The following is a 20,543-nucleotide window of genomic DNA, read 5'->3' on the forward strand; positions in this document are numbered from 1 at the left end:
ATAGACTTTGCTCAGTATGCTGACTAATCAGGTAATGTTTCTTCTGTAAGACATGCAAAAACTGGTTATTGCTATTTTGATTTTTCCTTCCATAAATTCACAAATGTCGCCCAACCCAATTCTCGATCCCCTGAGATTCGACCGGTAGGAAGCATTCAGCAACAGTTTCCCAACCTCAGTTCTCATTTGAATCTCCATGGAGATAAAAGCTCCACAGATAATTGTGTCCCTCCCAACATACGTGCTTGGCGATTCTCGCGTGACCACATAACGGTGTTTTTGACGCTCACCTGTTCGCCTGTTCGTGGTTTGCGGTCCGGTATAATGCAGCGGAGTCTTTTCTCGTCGTATGCACTGTCCAAGAACAAAAAGATTTTCAACCCCAGCACAGGGGATCTGGTGGATGATAGTGACGGAACGACGGATGACGATGAAGATGTGGACATTTTCAGTCGTACCACGGGTAAATCGTTGTCGGAACCGATTCCCACCATCAGTGCCCAAGTGGCCGCTGCCGAGAAGGAAGGGTTAGTTGCATAGTGAGATTCGGAAGTCGATGAATGCGCTTCGTATAACAATGGTCCCTGGTTAAATGTAATGACTATGCGAAGTAGCCTTCATTTGTTATACAATTCAAATCTGATTCGTTATCTGGTAGTTGACCGGGATGGAGGTCGCTATTATATATGTGATACTATGGTGATAAATTATCGTTGTTCGCTTCTCTCCGTACCTATCTTCGTTTTCATTTCATGCGATATGGCAATTTGATACGAGAAATTATTTGTATCAAATTAGAAGCAATCTAAATAATAAATTGTTTTTTTTTATGCCTGCAGGAATCACGTCAATGTCGAAGGTGCTACTCACAAGCAAGTGGTTGATCTCATCAAATCAGGCGGAGATACGTTGACGCTAACAGTAATATCAGTTACTCAACAGGTTGGTATCATCAATTTGTCTCTTCTTTCGACCCCATTCACTATCGCATTTTCTTTGCTTTGTAGGAAGCAGAACGGCTTGAACCAACTGACGATCCTGGTGGGTATTCCTACATTGACTACTCTGAAAAACGCAGTCTACCGATAAGCATTCCCGACTACAACATCATTCATCGAGGCAGCGAACGTTTTGTGGTGTTTAACATTCACATGGCCGGGCGGCAGTTGTGTTCCCGTCGATATCGAGAATTTTCCAACCTCCATCAGGCACTGAGAAAGGATTTCACGGGATTCAATTTCCCCAAACTACCCGGAAAGTGGCCATTCCAGCTTAGTGAACAGCAACTGGACGCACGACGACGCGGCTTGGAACAGTATCTGGAAAAAGTATGCGCCGTGCGTGTGATCGCCGAAAGCGATGCGGTGCAGGAGTTTCTCACCGATTCGGAGGACGACATTGTGGCCTCCCCGGTCGACATCAAAATTATGCTACCGGATCACAATGTTGTGACTGTATCGGTGCGCAAATCTGCCAATGCGCAGCTGGTCTGGGAACAATTGGTACAACGAGCGAGTCTGACCTCGTATACACAGCAATATTTTTACATGTTTGAGATTGTCGAGTATAACTTCGAGCGGAAGCTGCAACCGCACGAGATTCCCCATCAACTGTATGTTCAGAACTATAGTACGGCATCGAGCACCTGCCTATGTGTCCGTCGATGGCTATTTTCTATCGAGCGGGAAATGACACTGCCCACCGGGGAGCAAGCTGCCAAGTACATATTCTACCAGGTGAGTTAGATCTTGGGTTGTAAGAAATGCAATTTTTAAAATCAGAATTTGTCCAAAACGTTATTTACTTTCAAAATTTATTATGTCGCAAGTCTCTGTTGTTCAATTGATGATGTATAGATTTATCAATACAAAGATTGCACCTATTTGGAATTGGAGGATGGTTTGTAATGAGCTTTTGACCTCTGAGTCTAGAATGTCTCTTATCGATTTAAGCTGCAAAAAAAAGAGTATATCGAAAGATGCTGTTTAATAGATATTGTCAGCTTATAGGGGAACTGTTCCGTTTTTCATTTCACTGAACAACGAAACTGCTTTTATAAACAAGAGCTTCTTACGTCGCTTGTGGCCTAATTTTAGCCCACCCACAACATCCAGCACCATTGATTGATAGAAGAGGATTCGCTGCTTCCATCAGTGGCGTTGGATTGCGTGGGTGGGCTCAAATAAGCCCACCAGCGACGTGAGAAGCTATTGTTTACCAAAGCAGTTTCGCCCTTTTGAAATGTTGATGCCGATATATTTATCTCATCGCAAAACAAAAAAAAAATACAGCACCAATCTCGTCGCTTCTTTTTACTAAAAAGCGTGCTCACTGGTGAAAAAAAGTCACAAAAATAAGAAACAAATTAAATTCCTTTTCATTGCTTTGTTTTTGATGGGATGGAAATAGGAGCTATGGGATGAAGAGCCGAACCGTTCCCTTATGTATAAGGTTTATTTAAAGACTTGATAATCTCGTCCATGGGTGTTGCGGGTTTATTCAATATGAATTTAGATGGGAAAAAGTGTTATTATCATTTTCTGTCTCAACTCTCAAACATTGTGGAAAAAATAATTATTTAAAAGGAGATTGCAGATTTCCTCATGTCTAAAATTACAGAACAGATGCTAACGTAGGAGAGCTTATATGCGTAGCTTTGCTGGCTTCTCGCAGGAAGTCTTAAAGGGTCTTTATGCTCGTTCGATGCTTGGTGTTAAAACAGGCAAGTTATAGTTTGATAGTAGGATACCAGGGCGGATCTAGGTTGTAAACCATCTTGAGCAGCTCTGTTTTACCTGGAGTTTTTTGACAACCAGCAATTTATTCATGAGATGCTGTTTTGACTGACGATTCAGCATAGAGTAGAGTCGATGAGCTTTATTACAGATGTGGGTCAACCTCTAAAGTATATCCTTGTATCCTTCGCGAGGGTACAGCTGCCTCGTCAGCCGCCTTAACTATCTGGGTGATTTTGTCGATGGTCGATGGTCGATTTCCTCTGGGCGGTCCAAATCGTTGATCCAATTTGCGGTAACAGCTTGCCTTATCGTAGCCAGAGTTGGTAAAATCTCAAATTCTCACATCTCGTCGGCGATTCAAATCATAAGTGAGTCAAATCCCATTTGAATCGCGATTTGCATCATTGCATGATTTTTACGTGTTCTTCAGTGTTTTACGCGTCGATTGCGTTTTGACGCTTTTTACTGCGAAATCATTTGTCGGTGAGTGAGCGAAGCGAAGCGATTCTGTCCGAGAAACTCAAACGCGATGCTCTCCCTACAGAATTGCAAGTGAGTTGGCCCGTGCATGAAGCTTCGATGATTTAGCTTTGAGTATGATTCTACCAACACTGATCGTAGCAGTGTTGGTAGAATCATACTGGGGACTACTGAAGTGTCTGCTTCAACTATGAATGTACCGGGCAGTTGGTTCGACATGCGATATCGGCTTCGACATCTGTACTGCCTGTAACCGCATATTAGTCCCATCTGTGTTGGGTTTCCTTTTCATATGCGTTGGGTTGCGTAGATTGCCATCTGATAGCTTTCATGTATATTCTTTAACTCTCTTACTCCAAGTGCTTATGGATTACTATTTGGGAATTAATAGCAACCCAGTTGGCGGTCTGAAATGATAAAGCATGAAATCTACCATTGCTGGCCAGGCCCATCTTGTCCGTTACTAGGAAAGGGGGAGAAATGATGATGTGATATCTACTTAACGAGAGGCCAGCGACTCATCGACGCTTTCATAGATGCCAAGGAGTTGGATGGTTGGTAGGGAATATATTTTAGGAATACAGGTAATCTTCGATATAACGTACCCCCGATATAACGTACACTCGATATAACGTCACTCAATATAGCGTACATTTTTCCCCGTTATAACGTACACTTTGAAAAATAATTTTAATTTTAGTAGTTATTACAAAATAATTTACTAAATCGTTATGATCATTCATGTAGGGATGGCATTATTGTATGGAGTCCAATTTTATCGGCTAGAGGCATTAATTACTGTTTTCCCCACTTTTCACTATCCTCAGAATTCTCCCGAGGTATTGGATGATATTGAGTGTCGAGTGCTAATGTCGAGTGAAGTAATGGTATTGTAGATCCAGGCTTGAAATGTGTACCAGATTATTTTAAAATTAATCCTAGAAGAAATTTCTGGAGAAGCTCCTAAAATAATTTCTGGTGAATTTTGTAGAGGAATTCCTGTAGGAAATTCTAAAATAGTTCCAAAAAGAATCTCAGAATTAATTCTTTAAAAAAATCTGATTGAATTCATGAAGGGATTAAAAGAAGCTGAATAAATTTTCGAAACGAATCCGTAAAGTAATTTCTGGAGGAATATTTTAAAGAATGTCCAATAGTATTTTTGAAGGAATTTTTAAAAGAATCTCCGAAAGAGTTTCCTGAATATATTTTCAAGAAATTCCTAAAGGAATTTATGAAGGAACTCGAAATAAAATTTGCGAAGAAATTCCTAGATTTCTACAGGAATTCCTTCGGAAATTCCTTCAGGAACTCCGGCAATTCCCAGAGGGATTTCTTCAAAACATCATCCCGAAATGAAACCAGTAATTCCTTGGAAAATTCTTCCAGGAATTCTTTCGAAATTTCCCTTAGACATTAGGTCAATACTTTCACATCGTATTCTTTCTTTAATTTCTTTCAAGAAAATCCTAAGACCTCCGGACCCCCTTCGGAAACTCCTTGAGCAACACTTTTAGGAATCATGCCAGGAATTTCTCAAAAAAATCTAGAATAAAAGTGATGAGTGTTTCCGAGAAATTCTTGAAAATGTAGTCTAATGCGTTAATTGTTTGTGAATGGCAGGTAAGACTCGTCTCATAGGTTTTCCAAGTACTTTAGCAACTGCAGTAGAGCAGGGCATGATTAGCCTCCATCACCCTATAAGACCGCATCCAACCATTCACAATAGTCCTCCAACTCCAATACAAGAAGGCCAGAAGTATCTTCGTTAAGTAGCCATTAAGGGTTTGCGTAATTGGGTCGATACTATGAGCAGCTATGGGAAAACTCACTCACTCACATGAACCACACCGATTTAAAATCCCCGTCCATCAGCAAACACACGATTGCAAAATGAATGCTACTCAACTCAACAGCGAACCAACAAACAATTCATACCTACTGAGTGCCCCCAGCAGGAATAAGTGAAACCACAGATAGTGCGAAAAGAAATCGAGAGATGAGAATGAAACGATGTGTAGTGAGTGCAGCAGAAAACACTGAGTTGGACTCAGAAGATTGATTCAATTTAGACTCAATGATTCGTTTTGCGGCCTGATTCTTTCTGCCGAATCCTCACTCACCACTCAATTGCGATTCCATTCGTTTACGAACCGAATGTAAAAAAGTACTCGGCTATGCATCATTTGCTATCTGTGGGAAAGATTCGGTGATGAATTTTGTCTGTTTGTTTTTTGGCATGATTCGTTACTAACTGAAGCCAAACGGCAGACAATCGAAATTGGAAATTTTGGAAGGGCTCGTGTACAGTTGCCTAATTTGCGATTGTGTGTAGAGGTGAGTGAGAGATTAGCGCTAAATGAACCGATTTTTCCCATACCTGACTATGAGACGAAGACACTGACTTGAAAAAGGAGGTCATGCCCCTGGCATGCGGTCACTATTTCACAGTATTTTGAAGCTAACGGATGTTACAAAGTTACCAAAGTTGGAAGTTAAAGAGTAGAGAGAAAGTACTTGGGACAAGAGAAGGCGTTGAGGACAACCCCACAGTCTTTACGTTGGAAACCCCAGCAAGAACCGCCGTAATTCCCTGGTTCCGTAGTCGGCCCAATCCGGCATTGCTTCCACTGATAGTCGATCGCCCTTCTTATTGGCCCTTAATTGTTCGTTACAAAAGCAAGAAGCGAGGAAGATTTCTAAGCCACCCAGCAATACCACCGGTAAACCCGCACATCCACAGAAGGAAGGAAGGAAGAAGAAGGAAAGAGTGGTGCAGTGCTGCGAAGAAAGCCAGGGCTCTAAAGACAGGTTAACTAGCTGGGATTTCTTTGAAAAATCATCCGGAAACAACTTCGGAAATAAATCTAAAAATCATTTTTTAATTCCTCCTCAATGTTTCTTCGAAAAGAATGAATTTTAAGAATTACTTCAGAATCTACCTAATGAGTTCCTTCGGAATTCAAAACATCTTCCTGGAATTCTTTAGGAAATTCTTCGAATAATTCATTTAGAAATATATCAACGAATTCCTTTTAAACATTATCGGGAAAAAACCTTCCGAAACTCCTTTAGAAAGATCTACGGAAAATATTTTGGTAATTCTTTCGGATATTCCTTCAAAAATTCCTTTGGAGATTCGTTCTGGAATTCCTTTACAAATTCCTTCGCAAAATTATTAAGGTTTTGAAAATTCGCTTAAGAATTTATTCGGAAGTTGCTTTAGATTTTTTTTAGGAATTCATTTAAGAGTTCCTCCAGGAATTCCACCGGAAATCCCTATGGAGATTTTTTCGCAAATACCTTAGGAAATTTCTTCAGAAATTCCTGTTAGCGTCGAACTTAATTTCTAAATTAAAAAAAGACGTTAATAAAAACTAGAAAAAATCAGGATTTCCTAAAAAGTTCTCCAGAAATTCGTTTAGAACTTTCTCCAGCAAATATTTATATCTTTTTATTATATCTTTCTGCAGGAAATTACTTTGCATATTCCTCAGATTTTTCAGCAACTCTTTCAGAAATTTCTTCGGAAATTTCTCTGAAATTATCTTCAGAATTTCCAGAATTTCTGTAAACATTTATCAGGAAATTCCTTTAGAATGTTTTTCGGTAATACCAGCGGAAAATGCTTCGAAGAATTCTTTTGATTTTTTAGGCATTCCTTTGGGAAATAGTTTGGAATTTCTTGGCATATCCCTTTAGGAAATCTTTGACTTTTTCGTTGATTTCCATCAAAAATTCCTTCAAACATTTTGTTGAAAATTCCTTCAAGGAAGTATTAAAATTTCTGAAAGAATACATCCAACAAAATATCGGATAGAATTCAGGTATTTTGTATGATTTAATTGAAGAAAAGAATTCCTAAAGGAAACTCTGAAAAAATATCAAAGGAATTTACGATGAAAAAATCATAAAATTCTCTAGACTTTTATTCAGGAACTTCTCTAGAAATTCCATCGGAAATTTCGAATAAAATTGATAAAAATTACCGTGGTATCAGAATAATGTTGGCGTATATAATTAAATATTTATGAAAATATTCAATTTGGCGAGTCACGTGCTCCATCGTGTCCTAGTTTAAATCCATTAAAGGTCGCGGAAACTCAATAAATAAAACAAACGGGTCATTTTTCTTAGCAACGAACAAGTTTGGAGGAATTGTTCACAAGAAAAGCTGTTTCACACTGCTAGCTGAGCATTATATAAAAAAATAAAATTCGCCCATAAAGTACATGATAGTACAACATTTATGTAGTGTAAAATAAGGATGATTACTCATGCTTCGATATAACGTACAAACTTGAAATCGATATGTACGTTATATCGAAGTTTACCTGTATCATCATAAGCAAATGATATAATTTTTTAATAGACGTTGGAAGTGAACAAGCTAAAAAAATTATGTTACTCCATTGATAATTTTGGATGAGACGAAGCTGTCCTGGCTACATAGCCTAGGTTTAAGCGTCAGTTCTCGCTCTTTGAAACGAGAAAGAAAGTGAAATATATTAAATTCCCTTCCGCTACTTGTTTCCATTTTGTTTGACGTAATTCAATGTGAGTTTTTTTTTCTTCATTTGCACATAGACTGATCTTTCAGTTTAGATGGCTACACTTTATTAACCCTTTTGTTACCGACAAAAAAACACCCTTACGTTACCGACAGGACAGGGTACCCGGGTACCCACGGACTTAAAATGATCATAACATTGTCAGTTTTTCACCGATTTTGACGATTTCGGTTGCTACGGAGCAGGAACTTACCAACTATTCGATACATGTTACTTAAAGCCGATTCGGATTAACAGGTTTCCGGAATTTCGGATTTATTGGATCAAGTCCCAAAGTTTGTATAAATTGAAGATATATAGGGGAACGGTTCGCCACTTCATCTCATAGCTCCTATTTCCATCCCATCAAAAACAAAGCAATGGAAACGAATTTGGTTTGTTTATTATTTTTGTGATTTTTTTCAGCAGTGAGCACGCATGTTTACAAAAATAAGCGAGAAATTTGGTACCGTATTTCTTTGTTTAGCGATGAGATGGATATATGTACAGTGAGATGGAGATCGGAACAGTTCCCCTAGTTATCCAAATAAAGATTTCTTGCGTCATAACTGATGAACTTCGTTCACGCAGAGAAATGTTTTTTAAACTCAATGATATCTATATAATAAAAATGAAATGGTCTGTGTTCGTATCCGCATAACTCAAAAACGGCTGGATGGATTTTCTTCATTCCTTCAGCAAAAATGATAGTTATCGTTTCCGATGGGTTTATATAATATTTCCTCAGGCGAAAATTAATAATGAATTTGAGTAAATCGTAAAAAACTAAAATTAAGCTTCGTATGGAAATTTCGCATGGGCAGTTCACAGCGCGCATTTTCGCCTACTATGCAGGACAACGTCTGCCGGGTCGACTAGTTATGTATAAAAACAACAAAAATAATTATTGTTCCCGGCTAATAATTTTATTTGTTGAATTCATCAAAAAATCATTTTTGATTAGACGAAAAATATTGTTGTTTCTACAATGTTCCAAAACAGCACTCAAAATAAAAATTGTTGAACTTACAATATATTTTTTTGGTTATACAAAAAATATTTTAAATCAGAAAAAAAAAGTTTTGCTATCACCAATATTTTTCTTAAATTAAAAAAATAATATTCTAATCAAAAATTCATTTTAAATGTTATATAGAATTTCTTGTGATTATCAAATATTTTATTTTTGGTTAGGCTTCGTGTGGAAAATATAACCACAATAACTGGATTGCAGTAGAAACCCCTAGCCAAGGTCACGGGGGTTGACGGCAATGAAAATAATATTCATCTGTGTATCATATCACATTTGGAGCACTTCAGTGCATCTCTAACGATTCACAGTGAATCGGCTGCTGGGCAGACTGAGCACCTGATTGTATGTCCCAGCATATTTAACAGGTAGCTCTTTAAACGTTGAGGATCCGCTAGGGCTCAGTAGTACTTTCCAAAGGGTCAGGGAATTGCCTCGGCAATTTCGCGCCCACGGGAGGTAGCGAAGCTAACGCATGACCACAGGTAGGATAGGATAGGTTGTTATATAGAATCAGGGTGGCCACCGAACCGGGAAAAGCGGGAAAAAGGCGGGAAATTGAAGTCACCGGGAAAAAAAGCGGGAAAACCGGGAATTCAAGATATGAACCGGGAAAAAATAATGTTTGGCAACTTACATTTAAAATTCTTCAAAGTTTTTAATGAAGTTGATACAAAAGTGAAAGATTTACTCTTTAATATTCATGGGGTATAAGAAATAAGTAGATCTTTTTCCCAGATCCAGTTTGTGTTGTCACTAAATCATTTTGATTCCAATTTCGGAATCGTAGTAGTCTTTGCTCGCGGATTGACGTGTTTCAGCTTCGTCCGAAAAAAAAATTCTGCAATTTTATATCAGTTCCGGATTATTCGGCTTCAAAAGTCTGAAATGTTTTACGGTTACGGTGGAAGTTCCTAATTGTTCGGTAGACATCGGGTAATTACAGTGTGATTCATAATAGAAAGCGCCAAAGGAAAAAAAATCGAAGAATTGGCGGATTTGAATAGTGGAATAACGGGTGATTCGATACGAAAAATAAGGTGCTGGTGTCGTTGAGGGGGCCTCGGAAGGGAGGAAGTAGGGAGTTGTGGTCTGGCGGTGGGTGGGTACTGTCGGCTGCTGGTGTCGTTCAGGTGGCCACGGGGTAGAGGGTGTGGGTGTGGAAGTGTGGAGTTGTTGTTGGCGGTTCTACTGAGGGTATAGTTGGCTAGTGGTATATTTGAGGGGGAGAGAGGAAGTGATGAGCTGTGGGCTTGTGAGGTTATGCTGTGGGGACGGTCTGTTTTGAGAAATTCGGCGAATGTATATAGAAGAAAGTTGGGAAATCTAAAGAAAACAGAAAAATATATTAAGCTCGTTTAGTGGAATGTATTAAACCGTCTAAGACGAATTAAGTACTGTCCATTTAATTCCACCAGTTAATTTTCGTTATCTTTGCAGATACGTATTTCGACCACAACTGTGTGGTCGTCTTCAGTGTCTTGTACTTGACTCGACTTGAAGAAAACAATCGCAACTTACACTATTTATACTACGCTAGGTACCTAATCTAATCTTATTTGCCTACTTTATTTACCTATACAGTAAATTACTTTATTGTTTAGGTAGAAACTTGAAGAAACCAAGAGCTGCCATTTCCCTGATCCTTATTCAACAGCGCTGTTTGTACCTGTCGGTGGATTTCCAAACTCTCAGCTACATCGAGTTTCCATGGGAAGAGACATTTCTTAAGATTTTAATATTTGATGCCGTAATTGGGTGATTTTCCTTATACACATGCTCTGCTACCTTAGATCTAAATTCGTAATGTAATCCCTTATCGTTTTCTCTTTTCGCCTTACTCACTTCCGCCATATGTTCCTTGAACCTTGTATCTAATGATCTTTTTGTTTGGCCTACATAGATTTTTTCACATTGGGAACAACTTATCTTATAAACGCCTGCCTTATTCAACATTTCTACTTTATCCTTCGTTGAACCCAATAGAGACTTGAGTTGGTTGCTTCTACTGGAGAATACTAGATCGATGCCGAATTTCCTTAGTCGAGGGCGTAGCTGGTTGGTGATGTGTTTATCATATGGGACCGAAACTCTTTTCAGCGGCTCCTCTATCGGTGTCAGCGTTGTATGTCCATTTCGTCGTAGGGTCCTTTCCTTCTTGTTGATGATCGCTCGTATAGTCCTCTCCTGGTATCCGTTGATCTTCGCTGTTTCCAAGATGTATTGTAGTTCCTTCGTTTTTCCTTCTTCGCTCAGGGGTATCGTCTGCATCCTGTGGATCATGTGATGAAATGCTGCCATTTTATGTTGGTACGAATGGTTCGATGTATATGGGATGACTCTCATGATGTTCGTGGGCTTCCTGTAGATTTCGAGGCTCAATGTTGTATTTGCTTCCCTGATGACTAGTAAATCCAAGAAAGGTAGTTTACCTTCTTTTTCCTCTTCGAAGGTAAATTTGATGTCCTTATGCACGTTGCTTATCGCTTCCAAAATCCTGGGTAGATCCTTTCGGTTGATGATGCTGAAAATGTCGTCGACGTATCTCCACCACTTCTGGGATAGTATTCCTTGTTCTTGTAGGTTGTTCTCCAGATTCGCCATGAACAGTTCGCACAAAAACGGTGGTAGCGGATTTCCCATCGGTGCTCCTTTCGTCTGTTTGTCATTCACCGTAGCGGCATTGTTCCCTAGCGTTCCAGTGAAAGATGCTCTGAATCTTCTAGAGGATTGGCTGCTAACACAAAGGACGGAAACAACATGGCGAGGAAAGGTGAAGATGTACCTAAATCTGGCAAGGCTATGCATGACGGAGAACTACTTCACATTTCGTGGCAACTACTACAAACAGACGAAAGGAGCACCGAAATCCACTATCACCGTTTTTGTGCGAACTGTTCATGGCGAATCTGGAGAACAACCTACAAGAACAAGGAATACTACCCCAGAAGTGGTGGAGATACGTCGACGACATTTTCAGCATCATCAACCGAAAGGATCTACCCAGGATTTTGGAAGCGATAAACAACGTGCATAAGGACATCAAATTTACCTTCGAAGAGGAAAAAGAAGGTAAACTACCTTTCTTGGATTTACTAGTCATCAGGGAAGCAAATACAACATTGAGCCTCGAAATCTACAGGAAGCCCACGAACATCATGAGAGTCATCCCATATACATCGAACCATTCGTATCAACATAAAATGGCAGCATATCATCACATGATCCACATGATGCAGACGATACCCCTGAGCGAAGAAGGAAAAACGAAGGAACTACAATACATCTTGGAAACAGCGAAGATCAACGGATACCAGGAGAGGACTATACGAGCGATCATCAACAAGAAGGAAAGGACCCTACGACGAAATGGACATACAACGCTGACACCGATAGAGGAGCCGCTGAAAAGAGTTTCGGTCCCATATGATAAACACATCACCAACCAGCTACGCCCTCGACTAAGGAAATTCGGCATCGATCTAGTATTCTCCAGTAGAAGCAACCAACTCAAGTCTCTATTGGGTTCAACGAAGGATAAAGTAGAAATGTTGAATAAGGCAGGCGTTTATAAGATAAGTTGTTCCCAATGTGAAAAAATCTATGTAGGCCAAACAAAAAGATCATTAGATATAAGGTTCAAGGAACATATGGCGGAAGTGAGTAAGGCGAAAAGATAAGGGATTACATTACGAATTTAGATCTAAGGTAGCAGAGCATGTGTATAAGGAAAATCACCCAATTACGGCATCAAATATTAAAATCTTAAGAAATGTCTCTTCCCCATGGAAACTCGATGTAGCTGAGAGTTTGGAAATCCACCGACAGGTACAAACAGCGCTGTTGAATAAGGATCAGGGAAATGGCAGCTCTTGGCTCTTCAAGTTTCTACCTAAACAATAAAGTAATTTACTGTATAGGTAAATAAAGTAGGCAAATAAGATTAGATTAGGTACCTAGTGTAGTATAAATAGTGTAAGTTGCGATTGTTTTCTTCAAGTCGAGTCAAGTACAAGACACTGAAGACGACCACACAGTTGTGGTCGAAATACGTATCTGCAAAGATAACGAAAATTAACTGGTGGAATTAAATGGACAGTACTTAATTCGTCTTAGACGGTTTAAAGAAAACAGTCAACAAGAAAAGAAATGAGTTATTAACATTTATCGGATATGTGTAACTATTGTTTGAAGCGTGAACTCTGTGTGGTTTTGCTGGTCGGTGCTATTGTTGTGTGGTCTCGGTAGAGAGGGTGGAAGGAGTAATGATTTTATTCTCTAACAGCAATCGTTAATGGTTTGGTTTTGCACTTCACGGAAGTGGTGGTAGAAATAGTATCGTGGTAGCGTTGTGAAAGAGGAACGGCGGAAACTCTTTTTTTTTGTACGTTGTTGGTATCTAGTGGTATATGGGAGTTTACAGATAGAGGATAAGCAAAGAAACGCAAAGGAGAAGAAAACAAAAACAACAGGGTGTACTGTGAAGGCCATGTGTGATGTTGATCGAAATATAGTAACAGGATCTTGGATTGACTATCATATGAATGAACGTACATAAAAGCGGAATTAAGGTAAGGTGAACTATTATTGTCCTAATCATAATTGACGATTGAAACTATCATTTCAGGGGGGAAGGGGAATTTAATTTCTTTTTGCTCTTTTTTCGTTTCAGTGAGCGAGCAAAGGCGCTTAAACCTAGGCTATTAGCCAGGGCAAGGCTAATACCTTCGCCCCATCCGAGGAAAATCATCGGCAAGGATAATGGAGTGACATAAATTTCTTAGCAAAGTCACTCCCAACGTATTTCCACAAATTTTCTATCATTTGCTTATAATGATACTCCTAAACCACATACCCTACCCACTATCCAATTCCTTGACATCTATGAGGGCGTCGGTGAGTCGCTGGCCTCTCGTTAAGTAGATGTCATATCATCATTTCCTTCCCTTTCCTAGTAACGGAGAAGATGGGCGTGGCCGGCAATGATAGCTTTCATGTTTTATCATTTTGGACCCCTAATTGGATTTCCATTGAATCCCAAATGGAAATCCATAAGCAATTGGGGTAAGAAAGGTAAATAATATACATGACAACTATCAGTATGCAATCTACGAAATACTCCGTTACAACGCAACGCAACGCAACGCACTAAATCATTTTCATTCCGAGTAAGCGGCTTTTTGACTGATTTGAACGTAAAAGGAAACGGAAATTATTTCAAATCAATTCGTGTGTACATTTGTTGTAGGATATCCTCAGTTATGGTTGAGAGATATCCTATAGTATAGGACCTATACGATTTATGGTCAATTAAATCTGTTAAACAAAAACTTGGTCAAAAATATGAGTACTTTTTTGGCGCTTGGTGTGATTTGGTAGAACCCCGGCCATATGTCATAAATCATAATACATAATTTTGCGATAATTTAAAAAATAACTGATGAAACTCAGAAAGGAATTATTTGAAATAGCCTGAATAAGATCAAACCGAGAGCTGAACATTAAAAATATATCGGCTATACTATACGTACTATAGATACTATAGGTTTTATTGCTTTCTGTAAATATTATGCTCTAAGAAGAAAGAACCATACTAGACTGGCATGCAATTTCCATTGGCACTGTCAGAAACTAACAAAAGTTGTGCATGCAAGAAAAAAATACGAATGTTCTGCAAATAATGAAGGAAATCAAATCATTAAGGGTATTCACTTAACGGCGTAGGTTGCTGCGTATCTGTTTATTGAGATGTTTCTTAGGCGATTTGAAATATGTCCCTTGTGATTGAGTGTGAAATTTTTTTTTAATCAGATACGCAGCAACCTACGATGTTAAGTGAATACCCCTATTGTAATTAGGTGTCAATGTAGAATTACAATACGATATTGATTAAATGCCGGTTAACACGTTAACACTAACGGCATGGCACAATTGCAGTGTGCCTTGTGACAAAACTATTTTTGCATAACACGTTGTTGGTAATTTAATGTCTCTATTTCAAAGGTTCGTTACAAATTAGGGTATCTGTTCCGTTATTAATAACATGCTCCTATATCAATAACATTCACAAAACAGGCAATTTAGGCTCAATTTGTGTCGTGTTTTGTTGTTATCCAGCGTGCTCACTGCTGAAAAAAAATCACAAAAATAAGAAATGAAACAATTTGCGCACCAATTCTTTGTTTTTGGGTGGTATTGATTTGGGTACATGGTATGAATTCAAGGAGCAGTTCCCCTATTAGTCGCTTCGATATAAAACTGACCTCCAGTTTGGTCAGAAAATAAAATATCTAGTAAAAGTATAAAAACTCTTACCCTGATTTTTTTCAAGTTAAATTAAAACCGGGAAAATTTGACAAAAAATACCGGGAAAAGCGGGAAAAAACCGGGAATTCGAAAATCGACTTTCAGTGGCCACCCTGTAGAATGGAATAAGGGAAACACAAATGACATTTCAACATTCTTATATAAAAATTTCAGGTTAATCGGAGGAAGGAGTTATTAGGATTTGTCTTAGATTGGAGAGTTCAACATAGTAACGTCGATGCAGTGAAAAAAAATCAAAATTAACTCAATGAAAAGAATCTGAATTTTATGTTTCAGCTTAACACTTTTACTTTTTTCATGATCTTTGCATTGGTTCTGATGGCCACAACTTCATAGCGACCTAGAATTCAGCCTTTTAAACTACTACTACTTACTTGATACTTGATACTTGATGGGCTACAGCTCTTCGATGAACCTACGCCGAATGGAGTATCCTTCTCCACTGGACTCGATCCTGGGCCAATCGCTTCCAGTCGCCCTGAACATTGAGCGCCCTCAGGTCCTCTTCAACTGCAAAAAGCCATCGTGTACGCGGCCTTCCACGAAGCCTGCGGCCTCTTCCGGGTTCTCTACTAAATATTATCTTCGCTTGTCGTTCTTCCGGCATACGAACAACGTGACCAGCCCACCGTAGTCTGCCGTGTTGCATAAGCTAAATAATATCCAGCCCTTTATACACCTGGTACAATTCGTGATTCATGCGACGCCGCCAGATACCGTTCTCCTGTTTACCGCCGAGTATTGTCCGCAGCACCTTACGCTCAAACACTCCGAGAGCTCTCCGATCAGCCTCCTTTAACGTCCATGTCTCATGGCCGTATAAAGCCACCGGAAGGATCAGAGTAGTATACAGCGCGAGTTTTGTTTTCGTTTGCAGACTACGGGACTTAAGCTGGTTACGAAGTCCGTAATAAGCCCTATTTGCAGCTGCAATACGCCTTTTCACCTCGCGGGTAACATCATTATCGCACGTCACTAATGTTCCAAGATTTTCACCATCCAGCACTATTTCGCTACCACCACCACTAATGAACCCACGTTGATTGCCAGCGACCATGTACTTCGTTTTGCTGGTATTGATCGTGAGTCCAATCCTCGCTGTCTCCCTCTTAAAAGGCGCAGAAGCCTCTTCCACGGCGCGGCGATCAATTCCGATAATATCGATATCGTCCGCAAATCCCAGGAGCATATGCGATTTTGTGATAATGGTACCGCTTCTTTGCACACCAGCTCTCCTAATCGCTCCCTCGAGCGCTATATTGAACAGTAGGTTCGAGAGTGCATCACCCTGCTTTAATCCATCTAAGGTAACAAATGACGTCGATATTTCATCCGCAACCCTTACACTTGATTTCGATCCGTCCAACGTTATACGAATCAGCCGTATCAGTTTCGCCGGAAAACCATGTTCAAGCATAATTTGCCATAATTCATTCCGTTTCACTGAGTCGTACGCCGCCTTGAAATCAATAAACAGATGATGTGTCTGCAAGTTGTACTCCCGGAATTTATCAAGGATTTGTCTCAGGGTAAACATTTGATCCGTCGTTGATCGGCCCTCACGAAAACCTGCTTGGTATTCGCCGACGAAGGACTCTTCAAGCGGTCTCAATCTGTTGAACAAAATACGGGACATAATTTTGTACGCCGAATTAAGGAGGGTTATTCCTCGGTAATTGGCGCACTCCAGTCTGTGCCCTTTCTTAAAGAGAGGGCAAATGAGGCCGTCCAACCAGCTAGCAGGCATTTCCTCGTCTTCCCATATTTTCGACATAATATGGTGCAGAACTTCATAAAGCTGCTCACTGCCATGTTTGAGAAGTTCAGCCGGGAGCTGGTCCTTCCCGCAGCCTTATTGTTTTTCAGCTCTTTGACAGCTCTTTTAACCTCATCTAGTGTAGGTGACTCCACAGCTTGTCCATCGTCGCTAATATTTATTCTGTTCACCGATGCACCGTCACTTCCTCCATTCAACAAAGTCTCGAAGTGTTGCTTCCACCTGGCAGCCACTTCAGTTTTATCTGTCAGCAAATTCCCTTGTTGGTCGTTGCACATGACGGGAGATGGCGCTGTCTTTCTCCGCACACCATTGACAGACTCATAAAACCTCCGCATATCGTTCTGCTCCATTTTTTCCTGCGCCTCACTAATCACTTGTTCTTCGTACTCTTTTTTCTTCCTGCGGTGGGTTCGTTTTTCGGCTGCTCTTGCTTCCTTGTACCGATCTCTATTCGATCGGGTACCTGACACCAACATCCGGCTTCTGGCAACGTTCTTCTCGTCTGTCACTCTCTGGCACTCCACATCGAACCATCCCGTCCTGGGTCTCTACTACTAAACTACTACTACTATTGAACAGAAAAATTAAAAATGATTTTCAGATAATTTTTTTAATTAATCAAACTTTTAATTTTTAAATCGATTTATATAGAAATGCTATCAAAAGATAGATAGAAGATTGAAGTAGAGATTGATATATAGAAGAAGAAAATAGCGATTGATAGATCGAAGAGGAAATAAAGATTGATAGCTAGAAGAAAACCAGCGATTTTAAGGCAAGACTTGACATTTCTATTGTATTTTCATACTGCTTGCTATCTAACAATGACTAATACAACACTAATAAGACAAAGTTTTATAAGACCTTAATGTTGACTAAAACTTCATCTTTATTGACTGACTTGACTGACCAAAACACGTTCCTGAAAATTTCCAAGAAGATTATGTGAGCTGATTCCTACAGTCCGGTGTTTATTTGGTCAACGTAGACTAATTCTTCCGGCATAATCACTTGTTAATTTTCAAAAAACCGACCCACCCCGATCATAGCAATCCAAAGGGGCAAAAAAAAAACTGGATTGCAGTAGAAACAACAATGAAATTTTTTGAATTAAATATATTTTAGTTTTAATTTTAAAAATAAAATATTTGAGTTTAAAAAATACTTCAATAATTTTATTTTTTAGTTCAAAAAGGTAGATTTTCTCTGCGTGTTGGAAATTTAAAGAATAAAACTTAACTACGTTACAGGACCATCTTACTATTTAATCCCTGAACGGTTATTCCGGAAACAGGTTCCCGTGGGGCTTAAGTGGCCACAAATTCTTTCTGAAAAAAAAAAAACTGGCAATATGGGTATCAAAATTCAAAAATCATAAGTAATTGAATCATAGGATGGTTTGACAACAGAATGGTCATCCTGGAACAGGTTCCCGTGGGGCCTAAAGTGGTCACAAACTTATTTTGAATATCATGATTACATCATCTGATGAGTAATTGAACCATAGGATGGTTTGACAACGGACCGGTTATCCTGGAACAGGTTTCCGTGGGGCATCATGTGGTTACAAACGCACTCAAAATAAACCATTGCAATATGGGTATCAAAATTCAAGAAATTGTTTTTGAAGCATGATCTTGTGTGGAATGAGGCCATTCGATGGTTTGACAACGAACCGGTTATTTATAACAGGTTTCCGTGGGGCCCTCATTTAGAAGAAACCCTGGCTATCTTCTTTTTCTCCAATGCTTTTACATGACAACTGTAACTTGACCTACTTTTCAACAATTCTATTAGTATATCCATAGTAAATCAATTGAAAGCTTTTTCAGGCCGATCAAATGCTTAACTATGTGTATTATATGGTGAGCACAAAGGATATACTATGCCCAAAGAGTTGAGCACATTTCCCAATCGAAACCATCCCAATTGATCGAGAATCGAACTTGGCATCTGTGGATTGGTAACATAGATTTAAATAATCCAAGCAATTGTTTCAGAAACATGTTTTTTCCCACAAGAACGAAACAGATTTTCGTGGAACCTAAATATTCTAGATTCGATATTCTGAAACCACAAGTATTCTTTAGCTCAATGCGGGCTCGTCCTTATTCAATATTGTAGATATCGAGTAAGAGAGATAAAATCTACCTGCGCGACTATTTTTAATCACTTTTCCTGGTCTTCTATGGCAAACCTTTTTGAAGGCCTCTCAGCTTATAAAAGCATGATCCCGGAACAGTTTGTTTTGCAAAGTTTGCAAACTAGTGGAAGTAAAAGGAAGATATTTTTTTAAGACCGTGTACTCAAACCATATATTTTAATTCGTAGAACAAACCTAGAACGTGAGCTAGCGATATTTTTTACCTTTTTGAGTTGGCATTGTCAGCGCTAGGTAGATTATTATGTTTCTTGTTTAAATTCAGGAATAAAGATTATCGCGCTAACATTATTACCAACATTTCAGGCCGTTGACGAGGTGAACCGGGGAAACATCCGTGCTGATGGGCGCCTCTATGAACTGAAAGCCCTACAGGATTCCAAAAAAGCGGACGAATATCTGACGCTAGCGCGAACCCTGCCCGGTTACGGGGACGTCGTGTTTCCGCATTGCGCCTGCGATAGCCGCAAGGAAGGTCACGTCGTACCGGCTATCGGTATGAAGAGCTTCAGGCTGCATGCCTGCCGAGAGGACGGTGCCTTGGAGGCGCAAACTGTGGAATTGCAATGGAACACCATTTCGCGCTGGGAAAGCGACGAAGAATCGATGGCATTCTGCTTCCAGTACAGTAGATCTGACAAACCTCCGCGGTGGGTGAAGGTCTTTACGCCATATGTGAGTATTGATAATAGCATTCGGTAATGCTGATGGGATTGTACCATAATTTGAATTTTTGGTATGAATATATTTGCAGCACGCATTTTTGGCGGATTGTTTCGATAGGATAATGGAAGAACGATCATGGGATGACACTGGAGAGTAAGTCACTTGACGGATATCCGACTGTGTAAAAGCTTTTGGACACGACGAAGGCGCAGAATAGTATAGCAATTAGACAAATTATATATCATCTAATATAATTTATTTGTGAAATGATCAGCAGGTTCCATTAACAAATCCGAATATTGACGTAAAGCAGGATTGAATTATAGTGGTTAAAAGTGACGGCATTTTCTGTTGCTCCAAATTATAAAAATCGATGTTGTTCAAGTGGAGAAAGGAAACAGTCTATATTTTATTATAACCAAAACTTTTTCAAAAAAAGTATAATTTTCAAGTATTCGAATGGTTTTGCCTAATAACTAACGTAAACTAATTTGTAATCTTGACGTCCTAACAAGGAAAGTATATGTGATTTTATCAATCAAAAAGTATGTATATTAGTTCGCATTAGTTAAGATTTATGTTAGGGCTGTGACGATGTAGCATTTATCGATAATATCGATATCGGATTAATAAAATATCGATATCGTTTCGATATCGAGTTTTGAATATCGATATCGGGTCGATATCCGATAATTAATACAAAGCTCAGAAATAATAATTATTTTAACATTTTGATCTTAGATAGCAAAAATGTGCTATGCAACAAATGGTCGGGGTTCAACCAAACCGCACCAAGCGGCTTTTCGACTGA

General features: G+C 39.3%; 1 protein-coding gene across 2 annotated transcripts in view; it reads left to right on the forward strand.

Moving 5' to 3' along the window:
- Positions 1 to 20,277, forward strand: part of LOC134224839 (sorting nexin-27) — a 55,025-nt gene extending 34,748 nt beyond the window's left edge. Inside the window, exons 1-5 of one of the 2 annotated variants that reach the window (XM_062704443.1) lie at positions 258 to 527; positions 840 to 942; positions 1,008 to 1,736; positions 19,373 to 19,741; positions 19,821 to 20,277. In XM_062704443.1, coding sequence (XP_062560427.1) covers positions 325 to 527; positions 840 to 942; positions 1,008 to 1,736; positions 19,373 to 19,741; positions 19,821 to 19,889 — 1,473 coding nt within the window. In that variant the 5' untranslated portion in view covers positions 258 to 324 and the 3' untranslated portion in view covers positions 19,890 to 20,277. Of the gene's footprint in view, positions 1 to 257; positions 528 to 839; positions 943 to 1,007; positions 1,737 to 19,372; positions 19,742 to 19,820 lie in introns of those variants that run through there. The other variant, XM_062704441.1, reaches the window with a different exon arrangement.
- Positions 20,278 to 20,543: the final 266 nt, after the last annotated feature.

The sequence above is a fragment of the Armigeres subalbatus genome, chromosome 3, assembly GCF_024139115.2.
Source record: "Armigeres subalbatus isolate Guangzhou_Male chromosome 3, GZ_Asu_2, whole genome shotgun sequence".
Taxonomy (NCBI): Eukaryota; Metazoa; Arthropoda; class Insecta; order Diptera; family Culicidae; genus Armigeres; species Armigeres subalbatus.